Here is an 18,958-nt window from a genome sequence, read left to right on the forward strand (position 1 = left end):
CCTGAGTTTGCACTTAATTGCTCCTCATTAATAAAAGTTCAACCTTGTGCTTAAGAACAGTTCTAAGGCTTTGTTCAGACTGCAGAAAAATCTGATTTGTTTCTTTCTCAAATCTTCTCTTTACGACTTTACTGTCCAGGTGAAGCTTAATCTATATTCATAACCTATAATCAATATTTTACAATGGTGTCAGCGAGAAACTCCAGCAAGTATAATTCAGGTTTCAGTGTCCGAGTGTCAAGACTGAGAGACATTAAGAAATCAGATTTGAATCATATTTCAATTTACTATTATATATTATATGTTAATATATCTGATCAGCAAGGATCAGTTTCCATGTGTTTTGTTTGATCAAAACAGTCTGGTTCCAGTCTGGATAGCCCAAATCAGATTTGGGCTGCCAGTGACAACATAACCTAAAAGATCTACAGTATGAGATCACCATAAGTGCAGTCATGGAGGGTTGGAGCCAAGTTATGTGTGTTAAAGTAGATCACACACAACTGATCCTGTGCAGAAGTTTCCTTACTTCTTATTAACAAACCCTCACATGCACAGATTTTTAATACCAGGGCATTGTAAACCAATGTGTTAACCTACTATCAACTTTTCCCAATTCCAATTCTTTCTCCCAGCTTAAACCAATTTGGCACCAGACACATTTTCCCCTCTTCCAGAGCGCCTCTGTTTGTCCATACATTAGTGCAGCATGACTGTGTAATAATGATTAGCAGTTATACAACAAATTGCCCTTTTTGGAAAAACATGGGGCCATTCGGTGAGCCAGAGGCACTGAAAAGTAATTCATTAAGTGTTATAATCAACCAGAGGAGATGCGTAGGCAGGCATAGCTGGCAGGTACTATTGGTTTCTATACAGGCCTGCTTCATTTAATACTAGGCCGTTCACAGCCTACAATCAAAAGAGAAAGCTGCTATTAGAGAGTGTATTCTGCACAAAGTGGACATGTTACAAGTAGACTGTTCAATGGCACTCTATGATTTCATGCGTTTAATTCATGTAATTAATCAATAAATCAATCAATCATAAAAAATGACCTGTTCAAAACAAACAATCTATCACAACAAGTATCTAACCAACACAGCTAAGACTTGTTCAAATAGAAAGGGAGCTGTTCAATTCATATTGTGCTCATGTACTCACTTTGCCTCCAGGGCAAGAGCAATAATCCCAGCAGCCAGTGGGGCGGAGGCAGAGGTGCCGGTGTGGGAGTCGGTACATTTTGACTTGAGGTCAGTAGTTACCTGTGAGAAAAAGGGTCACACTGAGGTTAACGGTCTGTTGTACAACTGTAGAAAAAACACATAAAGCCTTTAGCTAGTTCTGTTTTCCATACAAAACCAGTAATACTGTATGTTAAACATATCACAGTCAGAGCTCGTAGCAGGAAGCATTTTAAATTTTACTTAAAAAAATCATTTAAGATTTCCTAAGAAATTCTTCGTTTATATAGCAAATGTTTAAGCCGAGAAATTAAGCTACAACACCTTTTTTTGTGAATACATTTTTATTTTAACCAGGGTTTGTTTCATTTTCATATCACTCTATTTATAAGATCTTTACACTGTCAAATAATTGCTTTCAACAAACTCCCAGAAAACTGCGGGTCTGCTACAACTCTGTTCTTTTAAATAAAAGCTTTGATTCTTGTGCTGCACTGTAATTTTATTTTTCATTTTCTATTCTTTAAAACTATTCTGAATAGTAACGTCCTTTTGTGTCTTTTGTCTCAATGCGAATAGTATTCTGTGCAAAGCACTTTGTATTGCGTCGTAGAAATGTGAAATACAAATAAACTTGCCATGTGATAATGTCTTGTCCACTCTTACGCCTGCATGATTTTATGAGTGCACTACACCAAATTCCTAACTGCTGAAGCAAGAATAAAGTACGGAAACTCAAAAAGCATAAAAAACCTGAACATACATTAAGATACTCTCTCGATATCTTGTATTCCTTCGCTGCTTCTTGAGTGACAGAACTATTAAATGCATGCAGCACCGAAGCACTAAGGGGCCCAACACATGTCGGAGAGATGTCATAAGCTGACTGTCCATTAGGTTCTCAATGCTAGACTGTGCATTTGGGAAAAGTTAGAGCGTGTGAGCAACTGAGCATCGCATACATACAGTATATGCGAGTGCCAGCACCACATTTCAAGACAGAGTTTCAGTTTCATTGACTGGAGTCCCCCAGGGGTCTATACTAGGCTGCCTTCTTTTTCCCTCTACACCATATATCTTTACTGGAGATGGCAGATCTACAAGCTCACAACCTGTCACAGCGTGACACATTGTGGGCTTGCAGATTTAACAATTGCCGTCAAACATTCTACCCTCAGAATAGGGATACTATGGTTCATGGGCTTAAAGGAGTAGTTCACCCCCAAAATGACTTTCTTTCTATTGATTACTCATGCCATGGAGAGTACAGTTCAATAATATCTTTTGGTTTTTATCACATTCCTAAGACAAAAATTTGATTCGAGTAAATTTACCCCCATTGATTCCGGATGGGGACCCGTTTCGAAACGGGGCCCCATGGAGACTTGAGTTCAATAATATTTGTAGTTTTTTGTCACATTCCTAAGACAAAAATGTGATAACAATAAATTTGCCCCCATTCGTTCCGGATGGGGACCCGTTTCGGGTCGAATGGGGGCAAATTTATTGTTATCACATTTTTGTCTTAGGAATGTGACAAAAAAGTGAAAAAACTAAAGATATTATTGAACTCAAGTCTCCATGGTGTGACTAATCAATAGAAAAAAAGTCATTTTGGGGGTGAACTACTCCTTTAAAGAAAAGGAGGATTGTGTTCACATTCCCAAACACAATAAGACATGCCATTATTCAGACAAGAAGATGGCAAGAAGCAAATGAAGCTTCAGTTACCTCTTGGTATTTGAGCCGAAACAAACTCCACCTTGAATCCTTTTCTTCATAAAAAAAATAAAAATCCTGGCATTCTCATAACTGTATCAATATGGTCATCAGAAACAAAGCACAACAACCATGGCAGATGTTTGATCAAAATCACCTGTTTGACTTACAAGAACAGCTGTGGTGATGTAATAGAATGCTAGGAATAGCGATACACTGTATAGTGGCTTTGAAATCTATTCCTGTGAAAAGACGTAAATTACCTGGCACTCACAAAGGATTAGTGCTTTGGCCATGATTCAGCAGTTCAGGGGCTACAGTATATAAAAACCATGGGTCAAGTCAATTTTGTAATTAAATTCTCCAGCCTTGTATAAAACCTTTCACCATACACATGCCAGAATGTGCACAGGGGGATATCTGAAATAATGAAGGCAGGGAGGAAGCGATGCAGAGAGAGAATGTTATGCGTTCCATATGATCCACAGGTCTTTGGAATATTCTGACACCTTCACTCCTGGAGGGAATATCGCTAGCGTCCCGAGTGTGTGATGGCATGCAATTGAACTGTGACAATGTGTCTACACCTAACGACTCACAATCTGTTTCTCGTTGATGTTCCCGGAGCTGTAGGTGGTGGCAAGGGTGGAGGAGCAGGCCTCGCTGTACCACGGCACATTGCCGTTCTGGGTGGAGCTGCTGATCGACAGGGTGTAGATGCTGTTGGTGTAGCCGTCACAGTTACAGCTGTCCTTCTCCCTTCCTCCGTTCCCAGACGCCCAGACGAAGATGGAGCCCAGACCCCCACGGCCCTGTAGCAAAAACATTTTAGTCAGACCTTCGAATAGGGGCAGACAACACATAATAGAAATTAACTAGACAACCACAACATGGGGTTGTGGTTCCATCCATTCCTCAACACATGATATTTCTTTGTACCACCACTAATGATAACAATTTAAAAGGGGAAAAAAACTTTTACAACCTTAACAGGGATCCCAAAAGATGAAAGGGTAAATTCATTACAGGGCTCATTTATGAAAAGGCCTATTAAAGCACTGTGCATTCATCACAGATGCCTGTGTGGCCATACAATGCTTTGAATTAAAAAGAGCTAAATATCAAATGACAGCATTACAAGACAGCAGGGACTAAATGTCAACAGCGCAGAGTAATATATCAGCCAGCTTCTCAGTGCTCACACAGTATTCCAACATCATCCAAGAAATGATTTACTGTAATGAGTGGCATAGTCTCTCTGCAAGGATCACACAACTGTGTAAGCAACAAAGACTATAGCATGTCCAACACCCCCATACTGCCGTGTTCTTTATACATAATGTGGTTACATGCACATATGTTATTCATCCAACATAATTTTTTGAACACTGTCACGGTATGCGTTTCCATACACATGCTTTTCATCTGACAATGTTGTCACTGAGGCCAATATCTTGGTTGTCTCTGTCCATTCACCAATAACATTGCATACCTCTCGAATTTCACTTGAAGAATAGAATGCCACCGGTCTAACCTCTCTGTATTTAATTCAGTTATTGACAGTTTTGATCACATAGACCTTCATCTGAAATCTAAGCTTACTTACTGTACCTTCATTCACAGCTTGATAGGTGTGGTCAATTATGGACTACAGTAAAGGCAGTTCAGTGTGCAACTGTGCATTCGTTTACTTATCCGGCAATCTGGCTAGCCATCGTCAAAGAAAAGGGAACACACACTCAGGTTGTCCCTCGTCAGTAGCTCCAGCTACAGACTGTCTCGAGAGAATGCTTATCAGGTTAGTCATACATTTACATGTGTGTAAATGTGCCACACACACTCCTAACACTTGAACATAATCCGCAGCATGTAAGCATTTAACAAGTGCTGCTATCAGAAATAAGACTCATTACCTGACAGTCATCAGTACATCAGACCTGTTGGGTTCACATTCAGTCCAGGTTTGTTTCCATTCAATAGACTAATACTGATTGAATAAGTATATTCTACTCTGTGTCCAAAAACGTGGCATTTGTTGGCATCTGAACCAAGTTATTAAGGATTCTGTTTTAAATATTTCTAATGGTTATAATGGTAGACCCCGCCATCCGGCTCCAGATCAGCATTGTGCTGTGGCTTGAGCCAACGAAGGAGTGTGCTGCGGTGTTGCTAGGCAGATTCTAGCCACCGTAAAGTGCTGGAACCCGTGGCTTTACCACCTGGATCTCCCTCCAACACGTGTCAAATATGTCATGGATGCGTTGTCTTTTCTTGCAACAGGTTGTGTTTATGGCTACACAGAGAGGCAATGGCATTAGAGAGATGTTTGTATCTCCTGGGGGTTGGCATGCAAGACTAGCACCTCCCGGGGGTACAAGGCACTGCCGAGTATGTTCTGATTAATCATTCTGTGTTTTTAGAAGTCCAAACTATTTTATGAGCCCTCTTTGTACTTGTATCTACTATGGATTGCACCAGTCTGATGATTCACAACAACAACTTTACTTGCTTTAAGAATTCTGAACTTCGTTCACTTCAACAATCTTGATTTCCAGTTAGTGACTTCAATATTAATACCACTTCAATATTAATACCACAATTTACTAATGAAACTGGAAAATGATTGCAAATTAGAAAGTGTCCAATGGAAAACTGAATCTATAAATCCTGACAATATTTCTCTTTACTGCATATAAATAATGTCCCTAATGGCTTTTAGGGAGTCTGCTATTTGCAATAAAACCAAATCAATTCAGCTCCATTTATAATTCTCATGGTCAAAAGGACCACTGCTTTGTTCAACCCACTGTCCTCTTCTGCTTTAATCGTTCAATACATAATTACTGACTGTAAAAGCAAGCCACCCACAGACAGTACATACCAATTTCAGTCTCACAGGGTGGTTGAGAAGGAAATTGGGAACGCATAATTGAGTCCATTAGCGCGCGCACACACACACACACACACACACACACACACACACACACACACACACACACACACACACACACACACACACACACACACACACACACACACACACACACACACACACACACACACACACACACACACACACACACCTCTGTAACTCCATGCAGAAAGGCTTCTTTGGCGAGCTTTGCAGGTCCATCAACAGTTTTGCCGTCATCTTCGGGGCCCCAGCTGGCACTGTAGATGTGGATGTGCTGGGGGTTCAGACTGAGAGACTGGGCCTCCACCACATCAGTCACCTCCCCATCTAGCATGCGCACACCTGTTCCCACACACACACACACACGCACACGCGCACACGTCACACACAAATACGGCAAATCTACAAATACCAAATACTTATGAAACAAGCTGTTAAATTTGTTTTCCTATACCAAATATCTAATGAACAGCAGCTCAAATTTTTCATAAGATTTCTTGCATTATCAATGAAAATTAACCCTGGGGCAAAACAAAGTTCAAATGTATGCATTCCCTTTAACATAACATTATACTGTAATTGAGCGTGAACCCTTTCCCTTTGTCCTTAAATTGATTCAGCTTTGCTCTCTGCAGAAAATACGACTTCAGCCTTAGGCACAAGTTCCAGTTCCCCATAGAGAATAAATTGTTGAAAAGTGTGTGCTCTTGATTTGGTGAATAATTCAGAAAGTCCTTCAGCCCCAGGCTGTTGAGCCTCCCCTCTAAGGCTTTACAGCCCGCATCGGCTGAGAGAAGGTTGAGAAATCGAAGACATCTTCAAAACAAACACATTCTCCTCTTTGATGCATGGAGGGTCAAGTTACTCCATACTGCCCTCATATGGGTTAAAGTAAACAAAGCTCTGAATCTTTGAAGTCCTCTGGAGGCATCAAACAGGACCACCACAGAACTTGTCAGTGGCAGCCTGTACTTCAGTCCAATAGCAGCCTGTACTTCTACCAGAGATAGTCACACAAATACCTGAGTGAGACATGTGGGCATACACCTCTCATCTCCTTATCGTCCCACCTCCCACACATAAAAACAAAGGGTGGAAAAAAAAGCCCCAATTCAGATTTCTGTGTCCATCAAATTCTATTGGGGAATCAAGAATAAGGGTCAGACTTGCAAATTGACTTACCTACTTTAATTATGAGGTCATATTGTTTGAATTCATATCAGGTTAACGTAAATAATAATACGTGGTGTGAATAGGGGCAGCAGTGATCTAAAGGTCAGAGGAGCGTGCTTGTGGCCAGAAGGTTGACGGTCTGATCTCCAGGTGAGGTCTGGCAGGAAATATGTGGGTGGGGAGGTCGGGTCAATGAGCAACTCTCACCCTCACCACTCAATAAATACCCACTGTTGAAGTGCCCTTGAGCAAGATACATAACCCTGAACGGCTGTGGCAGGCAGTTAGTACTGTATAAAAGACTGTGTTTGGACTGTGCAGCTCCAAGGTCTAAATGTGAGTGTGAAGCAGGGTGTTCCTGAAAATTTGTGCTCTAGCCAGGATAAATAAAAGGCGGGAAAAAACCCAACAACAACCTCAAACGATATTCTCACAGTCAAAACAAGTTGACAAAGGGATGGGAATAAGAGATAGATGGGGAAATGTCTTACCGGTAACCCTAAATCTGACAAGATTCAAAATAATCTAGTAGGCGCCCTGCATAAGGATACCAAACAAATATGATAAACTAGTATGCTTCAGGGTTTCCTGCAGCACTTTACAGGCCAGGCGCCCCGCCCGGCCTGAAAACCCCCCCGCCCCCCCAAGGGTATTTAAAAAAAAAAAAAAAAAAATTTTTTTTCTCAAAAAAACTTTTTGGACCTCCAACAATGTACTAGGCATGATCGCGATCGCGAAATTGCATGTTTAACCCCCATACCAACCCTATCTTTCAAACATGGCAGCCATGTTTGTTTACATTTGAAGAAAACATAAGGGCTGGTATCTCCTGAATGCAGGAAATACTCAAGTAAAGTGCAAATACCTGAAAATCTCCTTTGTACAGTATAAGTACAGTACTTAAGTAAATCTACTTAGTTACTTTACACCAATGTTTCTTTTTTTTTTTACTGTGCTGTAGACTTCTATTTATATGGCACGAGTGCTGGTTGATTAACCTGGGGGAAAAAAACAAGTTACACTGTCCTGTGAAAAACGTAGTTATTCAATGTTGAATAAATGTGAATGATAGCATGTAGTTGTGTTTTCCGTCATCATGGGCACATTCATGTGTTTTTTATAGGGCAAAAATAAGAATTAATATAAAAAATTAAGTGAATTAATTACTCGAATTAATTAATTAATTATCGAAAAATTTCGGCGCACTTCGCGCGTGCGCCATGAGATCCCCCCTGGTCAAGACTTTTTCCTGCAGGAAACCCTGTGCTTGTATTGTTGTGTGGTCACTTTTCAATGGCCTGCATAACAAGGCTTAATATATAATTTCAATATTCATGAATGTAATCACATTTATATGGTGATTCTGCTGTGGCCTTTACTTCATGAATATAGAGGCAGGCTCTACAGTATATTCATGAAGTAAATGGCTAATGATTATGATATGAAGCCAGTTTTCCCTCATAATGCTCCTGCAATGGAGCATCAAAATGAGCATAAATTGTTATCAACTCCTTTCCCCTATTGCAACAGAAAATAGTGGAAAAACAACCCTGAATACTATTCAAGCCCATCTTGACGTTGGTCTGATAAATCAAATCCTTGTTTATTATTCATTTATCCAGGCTCAAGCTTCATGCTGACTCTGTGGTATTTAGAGAATGGTCCACAGGTGAATCCTTATAGAAACGCACTGCAGCATAAGCAAAATATATTGAAATTCAACTATTATTTCCCAGGTGACACTGACAAGTGCCTTTTCATTCACACTGAAGAAGATAATCACTTTATGGAGAATTCAATTCTATTTGCGCAAGAGGGAGGGTGTATGTTGTGTGAGTGTGTTGTGATGCTTGTTCTTCCTCCTCTATAACCTACCCAGGCACTGCTCTTCACATGGCAACTAACTTGTTTGCTTTCAGTGAACTGAATGGCATCTGGGTCACTATAGCTTACCATCTGGAATCAACATTAAAGGGCTGTACTATTTTGATTGTCTTAAGTACCGGCGCCTTAATTTAAAGGCCTGTCCATACTGTCTCCGAGCACCGAACCTTTCGTCTGAGAATTCCGACTTTCCGACGCGCAGCTTTCCGAACTCTAATTCGGGGTAATGCTTTTCAGAAGATGCGAGTGATGTCATTGAATGTAGTTGAACCGGACCTTTCCAATGAAAAGTTCGGTGGTTGGAGACAGTATGGACAGGCCTTTAAAGGAGCGAGAAACCCCGCCCCTTTATTTGTTTTATCAGAATTCAGATGATGAAAAGAAATATAAAATGTAGGCGTAGTTATCTGTTGTTGTGAGGCGAGGGGGCGGAGTAATTTGTGCATATCATTATATTCTGAAAGTAGCCACAGAGTGACTGAGCTGTCTGCAATTGCTGATAGCATTTCGGAAACCATAATTAAAACTAGGCACTGCAGGTGGGAAAAATAAAAAAGATTCTGCATATATTCCGTATATTTACCGGTAAAAATCTTACTAACAAGCAGTTTAAGAGCCGTATCCATGATTTAACTTTCTCCACCCGTGCTCTGTGCTGTTTTACCACAACCACAGCCTTGGAGGGATGGACGCTAGCTGTCGGCTATTTTCTGTGTGTCCGCGTGTGTGTGTGTGTGTGTGTTGACAGTGCACGCACACACAACGTTCACATGCACAGAACAGCCGATCTACAAGCTCAAGTTGTGAACTTGTAGATTGTCTATTTTTACTTTTAATCAAGTACACGTTGAATTCTGGACGTTAATTGTAACAGAGTGGTTCTACATTGCTGTATTGATACTTTACTCACTATTAATTAGATAAGCCACCTCACGCCGAACTAATGGTACGCAGTGAGCAAATATGTAATGAGTGGCGCCAAATATTTCTTTTCAACCTAGAAACTATATATCTAACTATAACTATATATCTAGAAACTGGAAGTACACAGAAATAGCTACAGAGACAGCAGAAAGCTCTGAATCCACAAGCCTATGGTCAAATTGAACCATATCACTGCTCCCTATCACAAGTGACTCATTTATATCATATATATTTATAGAAAAAGCGATTTTGGGATTCATGGCTCTTTAAGTTAAGGCATAAGAGCTGGTACTTAAGGGGAAGACCACCCATTTTCAATATTGGACTATGTCATTAATATATCTAGTTGTTACAATACAAACCCCAAAATCAATCCTACAGTTCTAGGCAACACAGCTCACAACTCCTCCAAGGTACTGTATATTAATGACATAGTTCAATATTGAAAATGGGTGGTTTTCCCCTCACCCTGTAGACAATATGCCTTCTGGTTGGTTCCAAGATTTCTAGCGGAAGTGCTGCGTTTAATGGAAGTTACGTTAGGGGAAAACCGGGGAAGCTCACTTCCGGGGAAGCTCACACGGCGGAAGTTGAACGCTTTCTGCCTTATATTGTCACCAGGCTTTTCTCTTCGCAGATGAGTAAAGCCTGGCTACGCGAGGCTATTTTCCCCTTAAAGACAATCAAAATAGAGCCCAAAGACTTCAAATTCTAGTGCCATTTGATTGTGTTCAAGCATCCTATGACGGCTGTAGTAAGCAGCAGGTTGTCGAGATAGACAGTGGGGTGTAATAAAAAGATAGAGCATGCGCTGAATGGATAGATGGGATGCTTCTAATTAACAGGGATTACACATGCTTAGAGTACTGGACTCAGACGACCCTGACTGTGATTATGACACATTCTCAGAGTAGAACCCAATAAGGAATCACGCATAGAAAACACATTTTGACTAGTAGGGACTGCAGAGCCAGCAGTTTGCACATAATGTTCCTTAAATAATGCATGCAGACGTGCACCCAAATTACAAGCACAGTGATGTTGTCTATGTCCACATAAGGATTCAAAGAAAGACATATTTCAATTTCCAGAGAAGTTATTTGCGGCATTGTTACATTAGGATGTTAAAGAAAATCCCCCTGACATTCAAAAACCTTCACTGGCTTCCATAAAAAATCAATTAGCTCGACCTGTGGGCTGGGACCCCCAGGGTGGTCCCCACATGATTTTGACAGTAAAGTGAAAATATAAGTACTTTAATTTAAGGAAATAAATAAATGAAAAGACCATTACTGCATCAAAAGTAATCAACTATACTATAACAACTGGTCAAACATTGGCCAAATTGTCAAATATTATAAGAAGAGGCAAAAACTAAAAATAGCGATCACATTGCGAGGCATCGTGAGCTTGTAGATCTTCTGTTTTCACAATATTTATCTGTGGAACCGAGTCAAACTAAATGTAATGCCTCAACTCTTACCAAGTGCTTGTCAGGGTAGTTCAAATATTTTGGGGGGTCGCGACCAGAAAAGGTTGATGTACTCGATACGAAAACGAAGAGATCCACTTGCGGAGCCGTTCTCCAAAAAGATGCGGATAGGGTCATAAATACGCGCCTCCGTGTGTCAATATCGCTGTATCAATAGTTTAGTTTAGCGGAGTCAGAGCAATTCGTATTTGTGTAAAAGTAGCCCTAGTCTATCCAGCTCATGCTCCACCCGCTGCACACATGGTGATAGGGCTTCCCATGTTGCTGGCCTATCATTCTGAACACTCCTGCCCTGTCTGAGGGCAGCTTCCATTAACCGTACCTCCAATCTTGGCATTGTAAGCCACGCCGACGCCACAGATCCCATTGTTGGCCACTGCTGCCACCTCTCCAGCACACCGTGTTCCATGTCTAGAGAGAACAAGGAGAAGAAAGGTTACCTTAAAACAAGTTATCCTTGAGGCTTTAATTCACACGTGTTAGATGAATCAAATTACTTTGTGTTAACTCATTGACTGCCAAGGCACGAGTTTCACGAGTTATTACAGTACTCCCAGGCTGCCACAGCCCGAGTTTCCCGAGTTGGAAGCCATTTTGAAAAAAAAAAAAAAAAAATTTTTTTTTTTTTTTTTTTTTTTTCAAAATTTTTTTTTATAAAAAAATTTCTAAAAATGCCTCAAATGTATTAGGCATGATCGCAATTGCGAAATTGCATGTTTAGCCCCATAACAAACACATCTTTCAAAATGTCAAAAATGGCTGTTTTGTCTGACTTTGAAGGCTTGTATCTCATGAATGCCTGAACGGATTTCCAAGCGGATTTTTTTGTTTGAAAGCTGTTAAAAAGTACTACACATATGATGCATATATGGTGCATGGGCGTGCACGATCCGTGCACTAAAAATTGATCCGTGCACTAGAAATCTAGGATAGTGGCAGTCTGGTACTTGGGGGCCATCTTGAAATGGCATTCAATGAGTTAATGGAATTCCTACCAGGCAGTGCACTTTGTCTACCAGTGACAACACATTAATAAACAAGATGGAAGAATGTTCTTTTTTAAACACTGTGGTCAAGCTGGCTATCGAAACAAAAAACAAACTTAATGAAGATCATGAATTATACTACTTGTGCCTCTCTAGGATTTTCAGCTTTGCAATGACCACAGGGTCCGAGTTAAGCCAAAATGGAAAATGAGATGACATGCTACCATCACATGATGGAGGAAACGGCAATCTAAGATTTGCAGTTTTCACAAAGGGCTTTTCTTCAGGCCTTTGCCTCTTTAGTTAAAGCTCCCCTTCCAGGCACAACAGAGTTGAGGGTCGGGGAACAAGGGCTGATTGTCACATTCCAGTCAGGTGCAATCCTCTGCCGTGTCAGACAGACATGAACCCTTAATGCCCTCCGAAACCACAGTCTCCCCATCAGATAACAGATGTTCTCAGACCACACTGTTGGAGCCTGGGCTGCACCCAGTGGTGGAAAAAGTACTTAAAAGAACAAAATGTTAGAAAATAGCCGATCTACTAAAAATAATTAGTGTACAATACCTCAAAATTGTACAGTACTTAAGTAAATGTACTTAGTTACTTTATACCACTGACCATAGTTAAAGGGATAGTTCACCTATTTTTGACATGAAGCTGTGTGAAATACTTGCCATTAAAATAGTGGTTACAAATGTATTAATCCATTACCAGAGTCACATGGTCAGAGTTCTGGTCAGTTTTAGATGAATATAAAGTAGTTCCGGTGATTTGGCAGGGGCTCATGGCACAATCATTAAAAATAGATGAATCCACAAAACTAGCTTCATTTGTATTGTTGACCTATTTCTACCAAATAGGCCAACTTTCGTTCAACTTTGACCCCTCTGTCACATGGTACTATTTTTTTGTGTCCAGTATCACTACGCTGCTGCAACGTATTTCCCCAAAACAAGGTGCTATGCAGGCAGCTGATCAGAACGAAACCTCGCTCTATATGGTAGAAATAGGCCAACAATACAAATTACGCTAGTTTTGTGGATTAATCTATTTTCAATGATTGGGCCACGCCAAATGGCCCCCACCCCATTGGAACTACTTAATATTCATTCGAAACTGACCAGAACTCTGACCACGGGACTCTGGTAATCAATTGATACATTTTTAACCACTGTTTTAATGGCAAGTATTTCACACAGCTTTATGTCACAAATAGGTGAACTATCACTTTAAGAAGCACAGAGTAGCAAAGAAAGAGCACCCCACTGGGCAGGGAACCAGTCAGGTCAGCAAGCTTTCAGGACCTCACAGTGTCCAGTTAAGAAAGCAAACATACAGAGTGGAATTGTATGCTGGTATGTAAACTGTAGGCAGAGTCCACAAATATGTTGCACTACATGACATTTCAGTCCTCATTAGGACTAATACATCAATAGTAGCATGTGGAGTCAGAAAGCCATAGTGACCAATGAAGTATTAGCCACTCGAGCCCTGGGGTTGTGAATTTCTTTGGTTAACATAAGTGTTAAATAGAGAGTTTGTTCAGTAACAGGAGTCTCCATGTGATGTCTCTCCAGCTCTTTATTCAACCGAAAATATATGTTTTAGGTTGTGATCAGGATGGAGAACTCACTCAGGATACAGATTAAGCAAGTGAAATTGGAAGTGCTGACACAAATGAATGAGCAGACAGTTAAGTGAATATCATTTTAACTACCTTGATCATTTATGCATTGTTTTATGGAGCACCCCCCAACCTACGTTTATCACAGTGCATGTACTCGTACATCCTTGTGGCGATAAAATCTCTTGATCTCTTGAATCTTAATGTCTCTAATGTTCCTGTCAAACCTTTCAAACCATAAGCTCCATGATCCAGAGGTAAGCTCCAATTAAAGGAAGATCAGCTTCACTTTCTTAACCACACTTGACTGATTTTAAGGCTATTATTTTGGTCAAACACATCGGGGCAGGGTGTACACAGACTAGACTGCTTAACAGAAGGTCATAGAGCATGGCAGGGAAATCAGCCAATCCCTCCCGAGATCCGTTTAGCAGCGGTGTGAGGTGAAAGGTCAGAGGTCATGACAATGGCACTGCCACTATCAAAATATCACGGGACCTGAGCCACTGTAGCCAGGCGGGGTCAGAGGAGGGCCTGCCACAGCATGCTACAATGGTGAAGGGGACAATAATGTCTCTCTGTAACATAAAGACAGATATTCTATAACACTCACAGTCACACAGTCAGTCACTTCATTGATGGACTCTGCCATAAGCAGGCAAACTGAAATAACGCAAACTGAATTATACAAATGCTTATGAACCTTTTGTTTTCTACATTAGCATTGTGATTTAAAAAGGCATTTACATTTACTAATACTGCCTATTGACCGTGTGAAACCCATCTACTGGTTCATGTAACAGAATGTCAGCATTTGAGTTGCCAATAACAACCACTAGACAGATTAGTGCCAGCAAATCGAATACTGTCTTTCTATTACAGGAGCTTATTCCATCTACTCAAGAACCAGGCACTAATTAGAACATAACTATTTCCAATTACGCATATAAATATACACAACATCTGAAGATGGAATGTTTAATTTGACATTTTCAAAGTACTCTGCCCACTCTTACGGCTTCAGATATACATAACCAGTCTAATCATATTGCAGAAGCGATTTTCTCAGTGTGTATGCACTGCACCGTAGATTCTAAATCATATCCCAGCATGTCAGCTAATCTAAGACATAGGCACTTCTGTGCAATCAGCTTTCTGGCAAACAAGAGTGTTTTGCCAGGTAGAACCCTTCTGTTGTTTTTTTTTTAAACATCTAAATCACAACATTATGCTGGGATGGCAGCTTGCTCCCTGCAGCTATGCAGCATATTTACCCAACATGCCTTGCAGGAATCTATAACACAGTTTCTTTCATTGAACTGTTACAGCAGTTTTCTAGGTTAGACGCTGGCAGGTCCCCCATGCAGATACCATCAGCAACACTTAATAAAGCCAAAGACACTTAAGGTTAAAGTGAGAAGCAATTCCATAAATTAGCATACATTTCTCCTGCACCGATTTTGTTCTCAAATCAATTTGAGGGGGAAAGTAACCGCTCATAGTAGAAATTCATTTGAACATCATAACAACCGTTTATGTTGCAGGGGCCAACTGAAATCAAGACTGTATATGAATGACAGACTTTCAATTTTATAACATGTATTCAAAATGCATTTAGATAAAAAATATGTGCTGTGATGACAATCACAAGATTGTTTGTTTTTGTAACGAGGCCAGTTTGTAAAGAGAATAGCCCACTCCTTTGGCTTTGTAAAATCGCAAATGGTAGCCAATATACAGTATATTAAAGGGGAAGACCACCCATTTTCAATATTGAAATATGTCATTAATATACCTTAGAGGAGTTGTGTGGAAATAGAAAAAAAGTTCCCCCCCTTCTGTGTTGCCTAGAACTGGAGGATATGATTTTGGGGTTTGTATTGTAAAGTACAATGTATGATGTCATCAAGTTATATATTACAATACAAACCCCAAAATCAATCCTCCAGTTCTAGGCAACACAGAAGGGGGGGAACAATATTGAACACAGTTCAATATTGAAAATGGGTGGTCTTCCCCTTTAATATTCTTCACAAAAATAATTGGCTGTTACAGTACAACCACGTAATTAATTAGCCTGTACAGCCATAGTGAATATCCTCAAGTCTCACATAACCAAAACCATTGAGTATTGCTTGTATTGTATTGCACAGAGCGCGCACAGCCGCACACACGAACGCACAAACAAGCACACGCTTCAAAAGCAACTCAAAGTGTCCTATTATTACTGCACATATTTAGTTACTCTTGTGTACTAGTATTTGAGATGTAACAAATTAAATTTGAATGAAATGGAATGAAGCACTGATAGTAGAACAAAATGACAAGCAAGTATCCAAAGACACCATCCTCTAGTCTAGTCTATAACCACTTCGATAGACATTACATTTCCTTTCTCAAGCAATAATATAGGAGATGTCATTCACACTTAGAAAGATGGAACCCTCACAGAGAAGACAGCAGGCCATCTTACATCGTCTCGCCTTATATTAACCATACATTTTCATTCTGCCATTTTCTTTGCCAAAAAAACAACAGTTCCCTATACATACATATAAATAGAAGTGGCATCCTGATCAACAAGCCTTGTAACAAGTACAAAAAGTAAGGGAACAAACCTAACCAACTCCGCTTTCACAAATGACTTTAATACCCTTTTCAGACTATGTTGTTTATTATCGTTACTTTCGGGCAGAAACCTTGCATCTCCATATTTCAACTCTAGTGGTCTAGTAACAGACTTCTGCTATTCTGCCAAAATGTGGAATGCGCTACTGACAACCTTAAGGGCTTGAACACACCGCCCGACTTTTTGAGCCGATTGTGCTGTCGCCGACCATTTTTGGCGATCTGCCGCAAGATCGGGCTTTGCTCGCCGTGGTTTTGCTCGATGTGTGTGAAAAGCACTGTGAGAAGACCTGGCCGCGATTATAGCGCTCAGTGATTTCTTCCCAAGCGTTTAGATATCTAGCAATTGATATTTGGCTCTGTCGCAAACTGGATATCATACAGTATGAAAGAGGCTGCGCACCCCGAGAAGATCCGTGTTAAATGAGAGCAGACAGCATGTGATCACAGACAGAATGTCCGTCTGTCTGTCTGTCTGGATAAATGGATATACAGTATATCATGAATAGGCTAATAGACCTTTATTCCGAGGGTAAATTCAGGTGTCTTATTGGTAGTAATATTGCTGTTAATTAATAGTCTGTTTCATGACTTTCATCATAATATAGATGCTGTTTCATAGAAATACAAAACCAAGGCATCTCACAATATGTTGATAAAACCACGCAGCAGCATGGCTGGTGTTATTATGAAAACATTGAACAGGTGCACAGTGCGCTCTGTGTGCGCACGCACAGCGAGAGAGGAAAATCATTAGTGCCCAATCTCGTGCATAATTAGATGATCAATCTTGGTGATCAATCTTGCTGGCGAAAACCACAACGATACTATGACAGCCGATTTCAAGAAAGTCACTCCTGCAGTGTGAAATACTCTAACGATCTGATGACTCGCCGACCACGCAAAAATCGTACAGTGTGTTCGAGCCCTAAAGGAGCGTAAATCCCTTCTCTGAAAAGTCACCTGAAAAGTCACAAGTGGCTGCAACTCGAAACTGGTAAAAAAAAGCCTATCCTTACCTCCCCCCTGACCCTTTTACTGTAAATATCAATCAACTGTTTCTTCTGATTGACTTGTGTTTTTTCTGCATAGTACTGTTTATTTGTCTGTCATATAATGAATTGAATTGACTACAAAAGGACCCTAATGCAAACAAGCCATTGCGCTTTCTTGTGGTCTAAATCCTTTTAGTAGACCTTGTATCTGAACTGTACTGTCCTGTACTATTCCTATGTAAACTTCTAAGTATGTATGCAATCAATCAATCAAAGCAGATAAAAAAAAACTAAAAACTAAACAACCACTGATACGTTCCTCTTACTTTATTCAACCGTCCATATTTAACTTGTGTTAACTTATATTACTGTATAGTGATTTGTACCATTTATGAGAGAGCAACATGCCATTAAATGGCCACATTTCCTAACTAGAAGCAGTGCTCCTCCGAGCACAGGTCTCCACCAGGCCGTGCGTCCTGGTGGTGCTACTGTATAATAGGCCAATGTAAAAAGGGTGGCATATGTTCTTCACCTTAGATCTTTCATGGCAATCTGATGCTGCATGCATGATTTGAAGCATTGTGTTCCAAAAATGAGTTTTGCTAATGTCTACCTGCTGGTGGCGCTATAACAGGCCAATGTGAAAAAGGTAGCATTTGTTCCTTGACCTAGTGGGAATATGTGTGGCAAATTTCATGGTAATCGCAAGCTGCGTTGATGATTTGAGGCATTTTGTTCAAAAACAGAGCAATCAAGCAAGCTTTGGAAGCCAATATTAGCCAATCAGGATGGAATATGAAATACTGACGGATCGGACTTGATCACATGACTATAGAGATACTGTGTACCGATTTGCGTGATCTTTGGATAAAATCTCAAGGAGTAATATCCAAAAATGTGTTTTACATAAGTCGGCCCAAAGGTGGCGCTATAAAAGGCTGATGTGAAAAATGCAGGGCAAAGGTTAAGGTTTATCCTTAGCCTCTAGGGAATGCGCTTACAAAGTTTGAAACTGATCGGTGGAGTTATAGGTAAAACCACAAATCGGCCTGTTATAGCGCCACCATGAGGCTGATTTCAAAAATGTTAAGTGGCATTTCTTCTTCGACCTAGTGGGAACATTTGTGCGCGATTTCATGATAATTGCACTTTGCGTTTGGGATTTGAGGCATTTTGTTCCAAACGGCTCAATCCTACAAACTTTGGAAGCCAATCTTAGCCAATCAGGATGGAATATGAAAAATCGGACAGATCCGTGTCGATCACATGACTGTCGAGATACTGCCTACTGATTTGTAGGATTTTTGGACAAAATCTGTAAGAGTAGTGCACAGAAATGTCTTGCGAACATCGGCCACTAGGTGGCGCTAGAAAAAGCCCATTTGAAAAATTTAGGGCAGAGGTTCTAGATTGGCATCCAGGGAATGTG

The 18,958-nt window shown here is 40.4% G+C and overlaps 1 protein-coding gene across 2 annotated transcripts in view; it reads right to left on the minus strand.

The window, feature by feature from the left end:
* The window catches only part of furina (furin (paired basic amino acid cleaving enzyme) a), a 101,183-nt gene that overhangs the window by 11,071 nt on the left and 71,154 nt on the right, over positions 1–18,958 (minus strand). For both annotated transcript variants that reach the window (XM_080730569.1, XM_080730568.1), the window contains exons 7-10: positions 11,613–11,701; positions 5,987–6,159; positions 3,503–3,715; positions 1,165–1,265 (exon numbers count right to left, since the gene is read on the minus strand). In XM_080730569.1, the coding sequence (XP_080586695.1) occupies positions 1,165–1,265; positions 3,503–3,715; positions 5,987–6,159; positions 11,613–11,701 (576 nt within the window). The remainder of the gene's footprint in view (positions 1–1,164; positions 1,266–3,502; positions 3,716–5,986; positions 6,160–11,612; positions 11,702–18,958) is intronic.

Source organism: Nannobrachium achirus, assembly GCF_963921795.1.
Source record: "Nannobrachium achirus genome assembly, chromosome: 7".
NCBI lineage: Eukaryota > Metazoa > Chordata > Actinopteri > Myctophiformes > Myctophidae > Nannobrachium > Nannobrachium achirus.